We start from the raw sequence: 17,693 nt of genomic DNA on the forward strand, positions 1-17,693 counted from the left end.
ATCTGCAGCACCCACTGCACGCACTGCAGACACTGGATCAGAATAACTGAAGAACACAGAACAGCAGACACTGACCCTCATCTATCTGCAGTGCCCACTGCACACACTGCAAACACTGGATCAGAGTGACTGAAGCACACAGAACAGCAGACACTGGCCAGGTTAAGTCTTCAGCGCTGCACAATGGGTCACAAAAAGCCAGAGGCCTTTGAGTAAGAAGACAGCAATTATTGGAGTTGGAGCAAAGCAGGGAAGCCCTAGTGACCCTGTGGTGGTTTGAGCAAGAATGATGACTTCCTAAGGTCATAATGGCTCTGCTTGGGATTAGGTATGGCCTTGTTGGAGGAAGTGTGGGTTCTCTGCATCTCTCTCTTCCTGATGCCTATGGATCCAGATGTAGAATTCTCAACTACTTTTACTACTATGTCTGCCTGTGTGCTGCCATGCTCCCCACCATGACAATGGCTAAACTGCTGAAACTGTGAGCTGGCCCGAATTAAATGCTTCCTTTATAAGAGTTGCTGTGGTCATGGTGTCTCTTCACTGCAATAGAACACTAAGACAGAGACCCCCAACTGATGCTAGACTCTCACAGTTCAGTGTTTCATGAAGAGCAAGTGAGTGGGCAGTCAAGCCTGGCACTGTCTTTGCCATGTGACTGACTGCTAGGGATTTGGTGAGGACAGCCCACTGTGATTCCCTAGCTCATACGAGGGATTTTGGAGTTAGGATAGTAACAGAGGTCACTCACCTGTAGGAACTCGGTAAACCTGCTCACTGGTCTTCTTCCCTCCAGGCGAAGTGTTGGCAAATCTGGGAGCTAGTGTCCCATGACCACCCCACAGGACAGGTGATAGCTAGACCCCTACGCTGGAGAGCATGTGTATCCCAAGAGGCCTGAACAAGGTCTCTTTCTTCTTATGAATAGTGCAAACCACTCAAAAGCCAGTCCCAGTGACGGCCACCCCTTTGCCTGGAACAGACTCTGGGGCACGGAGGCCAATCCAGCAATGCAGCTGCAATGCCAAAAGGCAAGAAGATGGGGGAGCCGGCTGAGACCGGAGGAGGTGTGGGGAACACAGAAGAGCTGGCTTTTGCATCCTGCACCCCTTCCCTCACCCTGCCTCTACCACTGGCTGTGTACAATAGAATCATCTTCCCCATTTCGCAGGTGAGGAAAGTCAGGCACCACTGGGGCAAACTGCCCAAGTCAGTTGGCTGTAGAAAGAGATGGGGCAGGCTTGTTGCTGAATTGATGGCTATAGGCCGGGCGTCTTCTGAGGGGTGCAGCCTCCCAACAGGTGCGTCCCTCTATCAGAAACACCAGACAGTAAGGGTCAGCGTACACGGCATGTGTGGTGGGCAAGTGGGCAGCATAGCATCCTGCAAGCATGTGCCCGTGTACCCCTAAAATTAAAATCACCCAAATGTAAGCAGGAAGTATTGTCTTTGGTTATGACTAGGTAACTGAACGCAATGTTACTGCATCTCTTAGGCTCGTAAACCCAGAAGGAAACTGACGATCACAGTCCTTCAGAGCCACGCCTTCTGGCTTTTTAATTTTTTTATTTATGAGTATGAGTGTTTGCCTGCATGTATGCCTCTGCACCACTTGCATGCCTGGTCCCTGTGAAGGCCAGAGGTGGGCTTCGGATCCCCTGGAATTGGAGTTACAGATGGCGGTGAGCTGCCATGTGGGTTGCAGGAAAAGCAGCAAGTGCTCCTAACTGCTGGGTCCCACAGCCCTGTTCTCTACAGCGCCACACACACCTTTCTCCTCTGCCCGAGCTGTCAGGGCCCTATACTGTGGCCTACAAAAAAAGTGGGACCCACAGCACTGTCAGGCTTGGTAATCATTTTGGAAGTGCAGAGACTCCCAAAGCTGGGAGCTGCGGGGGCTGAAGTTGGAAGGATCTGGAGGTGGTAAGGCTGTGAGAGTCTGGGCAAGAGCTCAAATGCAGGGGGAACATTCTAGAACTGGGTGGGAATAAACTAGCTGGAGGTGAAGCCCGGCAGCAAGTACTGCGCCATGGTCAAGGTGAGGCACGCTGGCAGGTGATGTTCAAGCATGTTCTGGCACCTGCGCCCCTCCCTGGGGCATCTCTCCAGCCACAGAGAGCATCTCCTGGGCTCGACAGCCTATTCTTTGCTGTAGAATGCTGATCCTGTACAGGTGCTGGAACAGAACATGACCAGGAAAATGAGTGCTGACCCCAAAGGATAAAGTTGACCTGTGATCATCCTTAAGAGACGGTGTGTGACCCCGTTCTGACCAGTGCTGTGTGGGCTGCTTCTGGGGCCCTCCTCATTATTTAAATGAGAGTGGAGAGGACGAGAGAGGTAGAGAGAGAGACGGGAAGACTTGCCTATCTTGCATGTGGCAGTGATCTTGCCTAATGTAGCTCCTACTAGTTTCAGGAGCCATCTTCTAACGGTGAAGCTAAAAAAGGAAGATGCAGCAAAGACCTGATGCGATCAATGCTGAATTAGTCCAGGAGCCCTCAATCTCTGTGTTTATCAGTTCTCTCTGCTGCTACAAGCCAGGTCCTCCCTGAGGACATTCGACTTATCAATTAATAGACTCCCAAAGCCTGGGTAGGGAACGATGATTCCCGCCCTCTGGAGCTGTCCTGCAAGAGCAGCTTTTCCAGCACTAGCACTACATAGCACAGACCAAGCACGCCCGGGAAGTAGGCAGAGGGCATGCGCACACTGGAGGAGTTGGGAAAACAGCCAAAAGACAGCAAAAGTCTGGGAGCTGGGGAGTCCTAAGCCTACAGACTGCATGTCCGGCATGGCTGACTCTCACCTCTCTGAATATCCACACTGGATGCTTCCAGGGGATAAGTTTTTTGTCATCCAGTCGGGCATCCTTGCCTGGCTCCCCACATCCCTTTTCTTTCATTCCTCCACTGGCTGTTCCTACTCCACCGTGTCCATCTTCCCCTTGTCCCTAACCGTTGAACTGTGAAGTTTGAGAGTTAAAGTAACCAAGTGCCCCCAACTCTCCCAGAACCAACCTTTAGGAGCCATATTCTAAAATCTGTATTTTGAGTCACTGGGTAGTGCTTAGATATTGATCTCATAGTCCAGGGGTGTCTTCAAAATAGCCCTTTCCTTTCCTGCTGGCTTTAAGAGAGGCCCAGTAGCCTGTGCCATGGCCCAGCTGTGAGCATTCTAGAGGCTCAGGACAGCACATAGGAGCCACAAAGCCCCATCTGCCGCAACCTTGGCAGACCCCTCCCCCCAATCCTTTGTTCCACTATCTTCATGAATCTTCTCCACACGACCTGAACTCAGGCTTAAAAAACAGCACAGAAGCAGTTTATATGGACTTTATTTGTCGCCCAGAGAGGTGAGCACACACAAATGAGGGCAGGCGGAGGGCTAAGAGATACACTGTCACAGTCACCTGCCCGCCATAGACAGACCAGAACAGGGGTCTTGTTTCTAGCACACACTGCTATGGGATAATCACAGTGACACATTTTATTCCCAGTTCTATTTATGCCATGGAGTGTGGTGAGGGTACACTTCTTACACTAAAAATATAGACTTTGGAATTTCTAAAACAAAGTATCTGCTTTTGCACGAGACCTACTAGAGAGAACATAGAAACTGAGGGGAAAGTTCCAGCACCTCGAGTCGCCCTGTCTGTGGGAAGGCTGCCCTGCTCTCCACGGACACCATCAGCCACTTCTAACCAATGACAGACAAGAGACAAGAGGCAGGCTTAGCATCTCAGGAGTGGAGAGGGGCAGGAAGGATTTTGGCTTCTCTCACAAAAGGATCAATTGCACATTCAGGTTAGTGCTTCAGGTTCCAAGGCAATCACACAAGTAAAAGCCTGCTGGAGAAGTCACCCATATGCCTGTTAAGCAATGCCCAGGCCAGCCAATTGTGCCTGGGTTTAGGAAGAGGTTGTGGGAGGGTGGGGGGATGGGCTATGCCTCCTGCTCTGAGAATGGCAGCTAGGGGTAAACACTCCGTATTCACCGGAAGTGGGTTAGATCTGGGGGAGGGCGCTATTCCCTCTCTCTTGGGAAGTACCCAACCCATTCCATTCTTCTGAGCACAGAATCTCCTCTAAGGACCCAGTGTGGATGGCTCACTCCTGACGGCTACTGAAAAGACTCCACTCCTCGCGCACACTCCGAACAGCAATGGTTACTTCATACCTCCTTTGCTCATGAAAATTATCCTCATTTCTGGCCACAAAAAAGGCAACTGAAGAAAGAATGTGACCGGGTCAGTCATTCATTCTCTATAATTAATGCCATGAAGACCAAGGGCAAGCCAGGTATGGTGGCGCATGCTCGGAACCCCAGCGCTGGGGAGGCAGGAAAACTGCCGCAAGCTGACGGCTAGCTTGGTCTACACAGTGAGACCCTATCTCAGAGCAGGAGTGTCTGAGGGGGCACCGAGAATCACTCAAAAATAGTTAGAGCAGAAATTTGCTTCTATTTCAATTTTGAATGTGTTTTCCTGCCTAGAGCAAATGTAGATCAGTATAGATGAACATGGGAGCTTAGGAACCTAGAGCTCCTCAACATGTCATGTGATCAGTACAGACGAACATGGGAGCTTAGGAACCTAGAGCTCCTCAACATGTCATGTGATCAGTACAGACGAACATGGGAGCTTAGGAACCTAGAGCTCCTCAACATGTCACGTCAGAGCATGACTACAGAGTCCTTTTCTGAGAGGCAGCAGCAGCAGCTGAACTAGAAGCCCTGGTCACCTCAGCTGCTGGTGCTGTCAGGAGCTGGGCAGGGTTCTTTCCGCAGAAGGAACTTGAACAACGGCAGGAAGAGCTGAAGGAGAGAAAGAAAGGGTTCCAGGAAAGCCGAGGCAGAAGAGGCAGGAGCGTGGGTGAGGTCTCGCCCATCCAGCCAGGGCCGGCTAAAGGGTCTCCACTAAGAGAACACTCGGTGCAGGGCATGGGAATGTCCAGCGAGGATGGTGAGGGCCACGAGGGACAAACTGGCCTGACCCCACAGCTTAAGAGCCCAGGAAGCTGAGGACAAGGTTCCACAGTCAGGAGGACCCAGGGATGAGTCCCAGCACCCACATGGATGCTCACAATGATCTGTAAATCTGGTTCCAGGAAGTCTGATGCCCTCTGCTGTCTTCAGGCCCCGGGCACACACATGGTACAAAGACATACATGTAGACAAACACCCACACATATATAGTTGAAGTCCTAGGTGAAGCTACTGTCACTCTTTCAAAAGACCTTCAAAGACACTGGCAAAGTCACAGGGGAGACAATATGATAATGGTGTCTCTGATGTTCACTAAAGACTAAAAACTCCCAGGGGTCCTAGACCCTAACCAATCCTACACTTCAGTATAAGAACGATGGGTCACTAGACAGGGTACAAGGACAATCCCTGCTTCCCTGACTGATGAAGGAGTCTGGAGAGCTGGGCAGGTGGAGGAGAAAGTGGGATTAGGAGCTGTCCTTTAGGATGAGCACAAACCACAGACTGTCCAGAGGGGAGGCTGGAAGGCTGCCCTAGCCTTTGGGCAGGCTGGGGACTTAGTCGATGCCAGATTTTTATCCGGCGTTTATAAGGAATTTAAAAGTCCCATCACCAACAAAGAGAAACTATGACTATTCACATTGTCTTTGGGGAAGATATGGCTACTTTCTGTCTACAAAAAAGGCAGGTTTCATGAGTGAAGGAGACCTGGGACGGGGCTGCGGGTGGTGAAGCACACGGCCTCCTGACCCTACCCACACTGCATGTGTGTTAGGCAACCAAACACACTGGCAACTGCACAGTGTATCTATCTCTTCAGGTCTTCACCTTCTCCCTGAGAGTGGTCAGGAAGCGACCCTAGAGCTAAGGCTTCACTGCCAACATGTTCTTGAGTCTCTGCCTCCCTCTGCTCGGGTCACATGGCCAGCTGACAGCACCAGCGTGTCAGGACATTGGCTGGCAGCTGAGAGCTACCCTTTCAGAGAACAGATGACCACTTCTCTGGTCCCAGCAAATGTTGGCATGAGAAAAAACCAGAGGTCCCACAGCTACATTGCTCAGGGCGACTCAGCATCAGGGCTTGGGAAGAGCCACTGTCCTCAGCGACACTGCCACTGACTTCGGTGCAGGATGGGCACCTCACACGCCTGCCTCTCAGGTGCACGGAGGCCAGAGCAGGAGGTGAAGCAGTCACCAATTTCCCTACACAAAAGGTTGCATGAAAATACAGGAGGAAAAAGATGGGGCAAGAAAAGGGGAGTGTTCCCAGGGAACAAAAGCAATGAAAAAGAGCAGCCATGAAGTTATCAAGAAAGTTTTCCCACTGACAGGCTGCTTCAGAATCATTCCCAGATGGGAAAGGGTTACAATGATTAGATCTGCCCTGAAGTGATCTGCTCGGGAAATTTGGCTCCCAGAGACTTTAATGCCCACTGATTTCTGTAGAACCTGCCTGTTTCAGGAATACCTGAGAGCAAGTCAGGGCTGCTGCTGAAACAGAACAGACATCTCCTGTGCGTAGAGATCAGACAAACCAGGAACAAAACCCCTATTTCAGAGGACGTCAGGATTTGAGGCATTCATCCACCAGGCACAGAGCAGCAATGCCTGCCACTATTTTACAAAGGGTATCTGCTCTGCGTGCCTTGTGTCTGTCCTGTACCAATTGTTAAATATATTGAAAATCATCTTTGCATCAACAGGACAGTGGCCCACACAGGCAGGGAAATGGTGGCGACAAGGGTCCCTCAACAGCAAACGCCTTCAGAGAGTAAGCAGATGCCTTAGTGTGCAGTCAGAGTCTGAGGGTGCAAACTGCATCAAATGGCGCACGCGTCCTCACCCAGGGAAAGAAAGCACACACTGTGTATGGGGAAGTCTTGTGTACAAAGATGCCGATGGAAAGCCAGTAGGACCAGCTCGCTAGTCACTCTCTGTGCACAAAGGAAGGGGGATCTACGAGCGCTGGGGCCGAAACCCATGGCGGTAGTTGTAAAATCACTCACATACTTTGAAACCAAGTGCCCAAACTGACTTCACCACTTACAGTTCATTTCTTAGCATGGGTTTTTATATCTGAGATGCACAACTTCTGTCAACCAAAATAAATCTGTGTGACAAGGAAGCCACAGGGCTGAAGGTGCGGCTTTGGTCCATTGAGTGATGGTGTTTGCTACCAAGGCAGCTAAGGAGATGTGGAGGAGCACTGTGTTGTTACTTCTCCAGGGTGAAGTAACAATGTAGCCTCAAGAGACAACAACAGAATGTCAAACAGTCCCACAAAACAGCCAACAACAACCCCAGACCCACTTTTTGACTCACAAAGAACTGCCACTGAATCTTTCCTAAAGGGCTACAAAATAGACCTGACACCAAACCCCAGGCTAGGAAGTCTGTCCTGGTCACATCAGTCACAGGCTTCTTCTCTTTCTCTAGTTTCAAGGGAACCCAAGAAAAGATGTTCAATCCCCTAATGTTGCCGACTTCTCTGAAGCCTTCCTTTAGTCAGCTAAACTCTTGATCTCACACTTGGCCCTGCATCTTCCAAAGGTCTGCTGACATCGTGTTGTCTGGGAATTGATACAGATGACCCCAGGTCAGCGGCATCTTGCCACTTCTGGTGGTGGCCACTGTTGATGCCCGGATGGTCGATCTCAGGCAGCAAACCTCCTACAGGGTCTGGTCTGACCAGTACCCCTTTCAAGTAGAGATGGAGGGGAGGCTGCCCTTGAGCTGCAGCTGGCAACAGCCCAGGAACCTCCCTTCTTAGCCCCTCTGCTACCACCCCAAGCCACCGTTCATGAAGAGGGATCTCATGAAGGAATCCTCATGACAGAATGGACTCGTGTGGCTTCTGAGGCCAGCAGAGAGTACAGGAGAAAATGTCTGAAAAATGGGAAGCTGGCTCCTTATTGGTGGCAGTTCTGAAGAGGAAGAAGAAAGAGGAGAGGAAGCAACAGGAGGTCGTCCTGCCGGTGGTCCTGCCAGTGGTCCTGCCGGTGGCCCTGCCGGTGCCTGGCTGCTGGCATGAGGGTAGCTGGATGTCTTCCAATGCACACTGAGCGACTGAAAGCTTCCATGTGGCATGGCTTTGAGATGATCAAGGACAGGGCCTGACTCAGCCTGGCTTCTTCTCCGAGAGACTCACCAATTTCTCGAAAACCAGAACTTCTCTGAGGCAACTCATGGCCCAAATCTTCCACCCCAGCTCAATTGAAGAGGCTGGATAACAATGTCACAGTGAGACAAAGGGACACATGACATGCTCCTGCTCTCAACACAATACTTTGAAGATGCCACCACAACTTGGATCTAGCTATATTTTAAATTCATTTACAAGTAGACTAGTTCTAAACTAAAAATAACCACATGTGTTATACATTTCCACAGCTGCCTGGATTTTCCTCTGAGAGAAAAAGATTCTGTGTTTCACTTGCATTGAACAGAGATCTATTTTAACCCACTCAGGGAAGAAGTGGCGGCACACACTGGCAGCTATGACCCTGGGAAGCACTCGGTTGCTAGTGGTTGACCTCACTAGTACCCCCACTTTACCACTGAGTCAAATGCCAGAAGCGACAAAATGCCAAGTTAAGCCCGGAAGTAGGAGCAGGACCAGCTTCCCAGTTCCTGGCTTGTTTGTGTTAACAAAACCTGTTATCTATATCTAGACTCACATTTTTTGCCTTCATTTATCTGAGGACTTAGATGTAAGTGGTGTTTAGGCTAAAATTCTAACTTATATACATAGCATTCCTTAATGTAGGCAAAGATACCTCTGATCCTTTCATTTTCTGATTAAAACTGATCTATGCTATTGTTAAATGACAGAGAAATTTCTTTGTAGAATATGAAAACTGTTATGTTTAGCAAAATTCTTATTTCAGAACCTAAGTTAAATGGGTCAATATTATCATTATTATATTATTTATTAGTGTTAACAGGCTTTTAGCAATTTTCCAGTTTGTGTGGTTGTAGTAATCAGAGACAACCTTTAGGTTCTGAAATGAGAAACTTTCTCCAAGTGAATTAAAGAAACTAAACAGGTAAAGCAAATTTACATTCCAAAATTATTAGAGCCTGCCTTTGGGACCAAAGTAAATGGGCAGCCCAGAACAGCCCGTCTTTTCAAGTATTTGGGAACTTTGTGTTTTTATTTCTCTTACTGTACAGTTAGCAATAGTTTTGTTGTTTACCAGGGAATTCCAATCCTACAAGTAACCTACATCTTACCTTTAACACTACTGCCATTTCAAAAGTCAGAAGTAAATAAAAATGAAAAATTAGAATTCTCTTTACCTCTTCTCCTTTGTATTTCCAGAATTTATACTGAGAGCCTTCCAGACTGTGGTTTTGGGCATTTCATCTGATATATTAATCTCAGAGGGGTCACATCTGAAATAAAAGCTTAGGCAGTGAATATCAAACATGTTAAGTAAAAGACACACCCTAGTTTCCTGTGAGCATCACCCCACAAGGGTGAGCGGCTTGAGCATGGAGCTGGGTGGTCCGTCTGCAGCCAGGAGAGGCCAGGGCAGGAGGGGCAAGATGATTTTGAGCAGGGCTGCGTTGGGGCTGGTGCTTTCAAAGAGCTGACAGAGGATGCTGCCGCTGTGGTGGTGTGGCAGGCACTCTTGTTCGGTCTCATTTACATAACAGAATCTCTTTCACTATAGTTTACAAAAGACTCCATACTCTATTAGCTTAACAATCACAGGGACAGAGATGAATAATCATAATACTCATTTTGAAGGTGTAAAACCCAAAGTTTTCTGGGCTAAGTGTCCATCAAAAGTTAAACAACTGCACAGAACCAAGACCCTAAACACAGCCCCTGGTCCTGGAAAACCCCAGACTACTCTAGAACCATCTATGGGCCAGACGGTCTCCTGAAAAGCAAAGAGAAGTAGTGGCATCCCACAGGAAAAGGAGCCATAATCCTGCTTCGCTGCCAAACATCAGAGCTGATGGTCTCTCCCATACAACACAAAGACGCTTTCTCAGGGACCAAAGATGAGATTCCCTGCTTTATCTGCAGTCTAAATCACAGCTAATTCCCGGGATCTGGAGGTGGTGGCCATTAGGCCCCTTCCCTCCTCCCGCTGTCCTCACCTCCAGGCTCCCACAGCCTAAGTATGCTGCTCCCAGACAGACGCGGACGTCAGAGCAGTTGGTGCCCTGTGCTTCGTGGAGAGCAATGAGTTTGGTAGAGAAAGGGGCTGAGACACCAGCACAGGGTTTGTCTGGGCTTCAAGGTCAGTGTCCTCTTGACTCCCTGAACTGCAAATGCTATAGCCCACATTGGAGTGAACTGTCTCTTCCTGTCCCCAAAGTCAGCCCCCAGTGCAGGCACAACATGCCCACCAGGCTGAGGAGCCCCCTGGAAATGATAACATACCCTACTGACCTTAGGAAAGTGGACGAGAAGAACACGGGGTTGAGAAGCAGAGAGGTCCAGCCTTAATCCTGAACTTGTATTAGCTGCTTTGTAACCCTGGCACATTTCCTAATCAGCTTTCTCAGTTGTTCAAAGCAGCTAATGACCCTTAGAGGACTGTTGTAAAGATTGATGGGGACACGGCAGAAGGCACTGGGGACACTGGCTCCCTGACTCCCAACTCTACAAAGTGGGGCACGCAGCAGGCGTTCAGAACACAGTGGAATGGAAAGCTGCTTCCACAAGGTGGGCCAACTTCTCGGCTCCTCAGAACAGCAGCAGGATTGTGGCAGGAATCGGGCAGCAAGCTGTGGTATCTGGGGGCTTACCTGAAGTTGCTGTTCTTGCCAGGACTACTTAGCAACTTCCTGCTTTCGAGTGGGAACTTATCACCCCCTATTTCCAACATCTTCTCAGCCTCCTGGAAGAAAAGGGGACCTTATTATTGTAAGGTCCAAAGAAAATTCTAACTCCCCGAACTCCAGAAGGCCATGCATATGGCCAGGAATGAGCCTGGGTTCAGCTCAAGCTGGACTATAGGGTTGCTACAAGCCTACAAGCCAGCATCTCTCAGGAACCTGCGAAATGGGTTTCCGCCTGCCAGAAAGGGTCACTGCCAGTGGGTATACCTGTGGTTGCTAGCTGCCGGCAGTTCACAGGCCTCCCTCCTCCCAGATAACTGATCTGTGTAGCTCGTTGTGTGTGTGTGTGTGTGTGTGTGTGTGTGTGTGTGTGTGTGTGTGTGCGCTCAACACATGCCATTCTCACTTCTCTTACAGACAGCTCTGGATATGTCCAGTGTGCTTCTTTTTCTTTCTGTTCTGGACTCTTCCATGTGCCTTTGAATGTTCTCTCTCTTACCCACAATAAAGCCTCCCCTTAGCCACGGAGCGGCCATTTCGGTGGTCTCTTTACTGAGCCCTAACTTATGATTCCTTCTCGGACCAGGATGACCCAGCGTCTCCAGACCGTTTTCAGTTTGACTCATATTTGGAGAGCTAGGTCCTTTCCTGGTTTGACTCCTCCCAAGAGCGAGGCGACTGAATAATAGCACATATGGGACACTATCAGAAAACAATAAGAACCTGAATGTAAGCCTCTTCGGCAGCAGCTCTCAGCCTGGGGATCGAGACCCTTTTGGGGAAGTTGCATAACAGACATCCTGCATATCAGATATTCATAACAGTAGCAAAATTACAGTTATGAAGTAGCAGTGAAAATAATTCTATAATAATTACATGAAGAACTGTATTAAAGGGTCACGGCATTAGGAAGGCTGAGAACCACTGCTCTAGAGCCAATGACCAATTACTAGGAACACAAGAGACAGAAGAACACGTCAGTGTTGCCAAAGACGACAATAGCAACAATTGTCTGATGAGAGAGACGTCCTGCAGTCAAAGCCCAGCTTCCTAGCAGAAAGAAGAAGGAGAACTCTAAGCTGATTTGAAGTGGAAATCGGTGTACTATAACGTATGTTAGTACACCTTTGTTAGATTTGGTCCAAATAAACAAGCTGTTAAAATGGTAACGGGGCATCTAGAAGACGGCTGAGGCGCAAAGCACTTGTGGCATAAGTGTGAGAACCTGAGTTCAAATTAGCAGGCCCCACATACAAAGCCAAGCACGCCAGCATCCCTGCAACCCTGGCGCTTGGGAGGAGAGACAGGCAGGTTTGGTGGTCAGCTGACCAGCACAAGCATGAGCTCCAGATTCAGCCAGAGACAGCAGTTCTACAAACAGGGAGGGAAGCAATCAAGTGAGGTATCCAACGTTAACCTCTGGCCTCCACATGCAGAAACACACACACACACACACACACACACACACACACGCACGCACGCACGCACACACGCACGCACACGCACACACATGCACATGGACACCAGTAATAAGGAAATTAGGGAAAGAGTTTTCTCATTTTTACATATACTTAAAATGTTTTATATTAAAATATTTTCTTAAAAAATTATGACAACACAAAAAGATTTGGAGTTTGAGGATAGCCTGGGTTACATAGTGAGATCCTATCTTACTAAAAAAATAAAAAAATAAATGACTTCTTAAAAAAGGAATAATTATAGAGGTAAAAATTACCTACAAACATGTTTAGAGCATAACAATAATAAAACTTAAGCATGGCGGTGGTGTCACATGCCTTTAATCCCAGAACTCAGGATTCAGAGGCAGGCGGATCTCTATGAGTTTGAGGCCAGCCTGGTCTACAGAGTGAGCTCCAGGACAACCAGAGATATATAGAGAAATCCTGTCTTGAAAAACCACAAGAAGAAAGGAAGGAAGGAAGGAAGGAAGGAAGGAAGGAAGGAAGGAAGGAAGGAAAGAAAGAAGGAAGGAAGGAAAATTAGTGTTCCTGGATCAAATGCACAAACATTTTTCTTTCTGATGCAGGATCTCATGTTAATCAGACTGAACTCCCAGGTTCAAGCCGTTCCCTGCCTCACCTCCTGAGTGTTGGGAACGTACGTATATGTTGCAGCACCTAACTTAGTATGTATTTGTGTGCGTGCTCATGTGTGCACTTGTGCACAAACACCATGTGTGTATGTTGGGGGGGTATTTTGTCTACATGCACATATTTACATCATGTGGTTGCCTGGTGCCTGAGGAGGCCAGAATGGGGTATTGTGTCCCCTGGAACTGGAGTTACAGATAGGTGAGTGGCCACATGGGTGCTGGGAACCAAACCTGGATCCTTTGGAAGAGCAGTCAGTGCTATCAGCCATGAGCTGTATCTCCATTCCTGGCATAAGTATATATGTCTCCAGTTCATACTGGCACTCAGTATATGTGTAGCCCATCCCAACCACAGTGTTGAAGGGTTAACTAACTACCCTCTTAAGCACTGCTGTCATTTGATAGGTGGAAAAGAATATTCCCAGACAGAGATTGCAGCACAACAGGAGGAGGAACGGGTTTTTTCATTGCTTTCATATTTAAAATTTTAGTTCATTTAATAATATAAGATTTAAAAAATTCAAGACATTAGACATTAGGAAATTTTATTTTAAAATATAGTTTAAAAATATAGCAGTGTCTGCTGAGTGACAGGGTCTGACTAGGCCAGAGCATGCAGCATGAAAAAATGTATGTATGTATATGTGTGGAAAATATGTATGTATGTATATGTGTATAGATAGATAGGTGGATAGATAGACAGATGATTATTTCCAGTCTTCTACTCCTCCTAGGTGAGTCTGCTTCTTTTTTTTCTAGAGCTTTAGATAGACAGATGAATGGATAGGTAGGTAGGTAGGTAGGTAGATAGACAGACAGACAGATGGAAGGACACTATTCGGGGCAGTAACTGTGCTGAGACATGCCTAGGCCTTTCATTTCTTAGTCTTGCTACATATCCTTTCTGTGCATGTTCAGGCCATGGCTCATGGTCCACTGTGTAAGATGGCAAGGTGCCAACTGCTGAGACAGAAAGTCCCTCACAAGCTGCATTTGCACCATCTGCAATTAGATGCATAACCAATACTCTCACAAATAATGGGTTTATGCACGTGTCAAATCAGATCTTCTGGAAGCAAAGGAGCCACTGGATCTGAGACTCTCAGAGTGTATGTTTATATGCTAGTATGATCCTGGGATTAAATCAAAGGAGGAAATGCCTAGTTACCAACTTCAAAACATCAAAGGAACACAGGGCCAGAACCCCTTAACCCTTCCTCAGCTGAGGTAACATTCAGCGCCTCAGTGTTACTTTCAGGATCTCAGACAAGGCATCCTCACACACCGCTCTCCCTCCCTCTTTCCACTCGGGGAGTTGAGACCCTGAAACAAGGCTGGAGCACAGTAAGGCTCTACCTCCTCCTCCTTAGCCTTCTTCTTCGCGTCATCTAGCTTCTTCTTTTTGCTTTCAGGCATGAGGTCATCCAGCCAGCTCAGCTCACGTTTGGAGAAGCAGAGATCCATGACTTTCCTGACGAAGACCAAGGCCAGGACCTGACAAGAAGGGAAGGTGGTAAAGGGGAGCCTCTCCTGAGGAAGTCAAGCAAAAGGACTTCTACAGCAGGCGAGGAACTCTTGATGGCTGCAGCAGTAGCCACTCACTGTGGGCCACTGGCACCCAGCACGAGGCTTTTGACATTATATACTTTTAAATTTTTATATATTTTAAAGATATATATTGTTATGTATACTATGTGTTTATGTATGCATGTGTACTATGTATGTATGTGTGTGTACTATGCATCTATATATGCATGTGTACTATGTATCAACGTATGCACATGCACTATGTATCTATCTATGTGTGTGGACTATGTAACTATGTATGCATGTGTACTATGCATCTATGTATGCACGTGTTCTATGTATCTATGTATGTGTGTGGACTATGTAACTATGCATGCACATGCACTGTGTATCTATGTATGCACATGTACTATGCATCTATGCATGCACGTGTACTATGTATCTATGTATGTGTGTGGACTATGTAACTATGTATGCACATGTACTGTGTATCTATGTATGCACATGTACTATGCATCTATGCATGCATGTGTACTATGTATCTATGTATGTGTGTGGACTATGTAACTATGTATGCACATGTACTGTGTATCTATGTATGCACGTGTACTATGCATCTATGCATGCACGCGTACTATGTATCTATGTATGTGTGTGGACTATGTTACTATGCATGCACATACACTGTGTATCTATGTATGCACGTGTACTATGCATCTATGTATGTGTGTGGACTATGTAACTATGCATGCATGTGTACTATGTGAATGCCTGGTGCCATGGAGATCAGAGAAGGAATCAGTTTACCAGGAACTGACATTTAACCTACAACATAAATGAACTGAGCCTCCATTATTCAAACTTAAGCAAATTCAGACCCATGAGACAACATGAACAGCAGGGAAGTAAGGCAATGCCACATGAGTAGCTAAGGTAGCAGAAGTCAGAGACAGACAGCAGCACTGTGGGTGCCTCCACATTTGCAGAAAAGGAGAATGAGGGGTGACAGCCTGAAGTCTCTGTTTTGCAATAAGGGTCTAGACATGGATAGTGATGTTGGTACCTCAACAATGTTCTTAATCCCCCTGACCCATACCCTTAAAAGTGGTGAATACACGCTGGGTAATGATGGAGCACGTCTCTAATCCCAGCACTCTGGAGGGAGGGGCAGGTGGGTCTCTGAGTTTCAGGACAGCCAGGGCTACATAGAGGAATCTTGTCTTGAAAATTCAAATAAATAAATAAATAAATAAATAAATAAATAAATAAATAAATAAATGGTGAACACAGGAACTTTATGGTATACATTTTTTTAAACCACTGCTTCAAAAAATAACATTGATTTTTTTTATTAAAGCAACCTTCACTCAGTAACCAGGCCACATACCTTAATCCCAGCACTCAGGAGGCAGAGGTAGGCAGATCTCTGAGTTCTAGGCCAGCTTGATCTACAGAGTGAGTTCTAGGACATCTAGGGCTACACAGAGAAACCATGGGGGGGGGGCGGGAGAGAACCCTTACCATCATCGGGAAAACAATGGCAGCTGGCGATGCCTTGATTACCCAGAGCAGGACGAGGCAGGTGAGCTGGATGAGGGTGAAGAGGTGGACTTTCCGCAGGGGCACGTGCCGCAGGTAGATGAAATCTGGCTGGTGTTTTGCAGGCATCCCAAAAAGCTTCAGACGATCAAAGAACTGGAAGGAAGAAGACACACTGGCTCTGGAGGTCCCTGGTTAGGAACCTCAAGCCCACGGTAGCCCCCACCACCTGCTGCGCACAGCAGCTGGGGCCATTTCTCCTGGAGAGAAGGGAAACTGGGTCTCTGAGACAACAGATTTGGCCAAGGCCTGGAAGCGGCAGTCAAGATGAAAAACCACCTTTTCTAGTTCCAGATGCAGACCCCGCCCAACACACACACTGCTGCTGCAGAGAGTGTTCCCAGGTGGGTGACCAGAAGCCAACTGCACCTTTGAGCGTACTATCAAAACCAACTCCACCCAGGCGTGGCTACACAGACAGGCTGGGTCAGAAGTTTGGCCAAGAGTTTGAAGCCAGTCTAGGCTACACTGTGGGTCCCCAGTCGAACCGAGCTACAGAATAGGACACTGTTTCAATGAAGAAATTCTCTCTCCACAAATCCCTAAGTTCCCAAACCCAGCTCTCTTGCTTCTTCTTTGAAAGGTTTGAAGCTCCTGATTTACAAGATCAAAAAAACCTCTTCAAATTCTGGATCGAGGATGACGTTCTGCGGCTAGAGAGATGGTCCAGGAGAAGGGCTGGTGTGCAAGCCTGACGACCTGAGTTCAAATCCTGGGATCCATATGAAGGTGGAAGGAGAGAAACAGCTCCACAAAGTGTGCTTTGACTACAGCATGCCTGCTGTAGCATGTGCACCCACAAACACACACACCCTCCACCACCATGCATGTGGAAGTCAAAGAACTACGTATAGAAGATGGTTCTCTTCTTCAACCACAGTTCCAAGGATGGAACTCAGATTTGTCAGGCTTGGTAGCAAGTCCTTTCCTGCTGAGCCATCCTGGTGATTCTTTGGTTCTTGACTAATGTTTTAGGTCCTGATCTACAGGAATTTGACAAAGTATCCCTGGTTTAATGCCAAATAATCACAACACGACTGTGACATCAAGCCGTGTCACCCTGCAGCCAGCCCTCTCACACCAGCATGGCTGTATTTCGTCCCCCATATCTGAAGACATTTCTTAGCCAACGTCTCAGGAACCGGCTGTGCCGCTCTGGTCGAGACAAGTGAATAGAGCAAGAGCCATGGCCCAGCTGAACCACACAGTACCTGGATTCCGTGCAGAGAAGAGACTCCCATGTAGAGGAAAACTCCATACAGCACTGGCATCGGGATAAACTGCAGACAAGGGAACAAGACAGGAAATGTAGGACACCAGCAGGACTTAAAGCCGTCAAATCTTATTTATTTTTTTTTGAGACAGGGTCTTACTGTGTGGCCTTAGCTGGCATGGAACTCAATATGTAGACCAGGCTTGCCTTGAACTCACACCTGCCCATCTTTGCCTCCAGAGTGCTGGGTTAAAGGCCTGTGCTACCTACGTGTACATCTATATACATTTTAAACTCAGAACATAAAAGCAAGCCACAGACAATTTCATAAATCTCTCCTTCCATTAAAGTGGAAACAAAAGGATAAGTCAATGATGATCAAAATCTTTTTATTTTTATTTATTTATTTATTTATTTATTTATTTATTTATTTTGGTTTTTCGAGACAGGGTTTCTC

The 17,693-nt window shown here is 47.4% G+C and overlaps 1 protein-coding gene across 1 annotated transcript in view; it reads right to left on the minus strand.

The window, feature by feature from the left end:
- Positions 1–3,321: 3,321 nt before the first annotated feature.
- Positions 3,322–17,693, minus strand: part of Slc4a8 (solute carrier family 4 member 8) — a 68,417-nt gene continuing 54,045 nt past the window's right edge. Inside the window, exons 20-25 of the mRNA XM_013348638.2 lie at positions 17,235–17,303; positions 15,946–16,119; positions 14,254–14,391; positions 10,752–10,843; positions 9,285–9,380; positions 3,322–8,207 (exon numbers count right to left, since the gene is read on the minus strand). Of these exons, the coding sequence (XP_013204092.1) occupies positions 8,195–8,207; positions 9,285–9,380; positions 10,752–10,843; positions 14,254–14,391; positions 15,946–16,119; positions 17,235–17,303 (582 nt within the window). The 3' untranslated portion in view covers positions 3,322–8,194. The remainder of the gene's footprint in view (positions 8,208–9,284; positions 9,381–10,751; positions 10,844–14,253; positions 14,392–15,945; positions 16,120–17,234; positions 17,304–17,693) is intronic.

The sequence above is a fragment of the Microtus ochrogaster genome, chromosome 15 (assembly GCF_000317375.1).
Source record: "Microtus ochrogaster isolate Prairie Vole_2 chromosome 15, MicOch1.0, whole genome shotgun sequence".
NCBI classification, from domain to species: Eukaryota; Metazoa; Chordata; class Mammalia; order Rodentia; family Cricetidae; genus Microtus; species Microtus ochrogaster.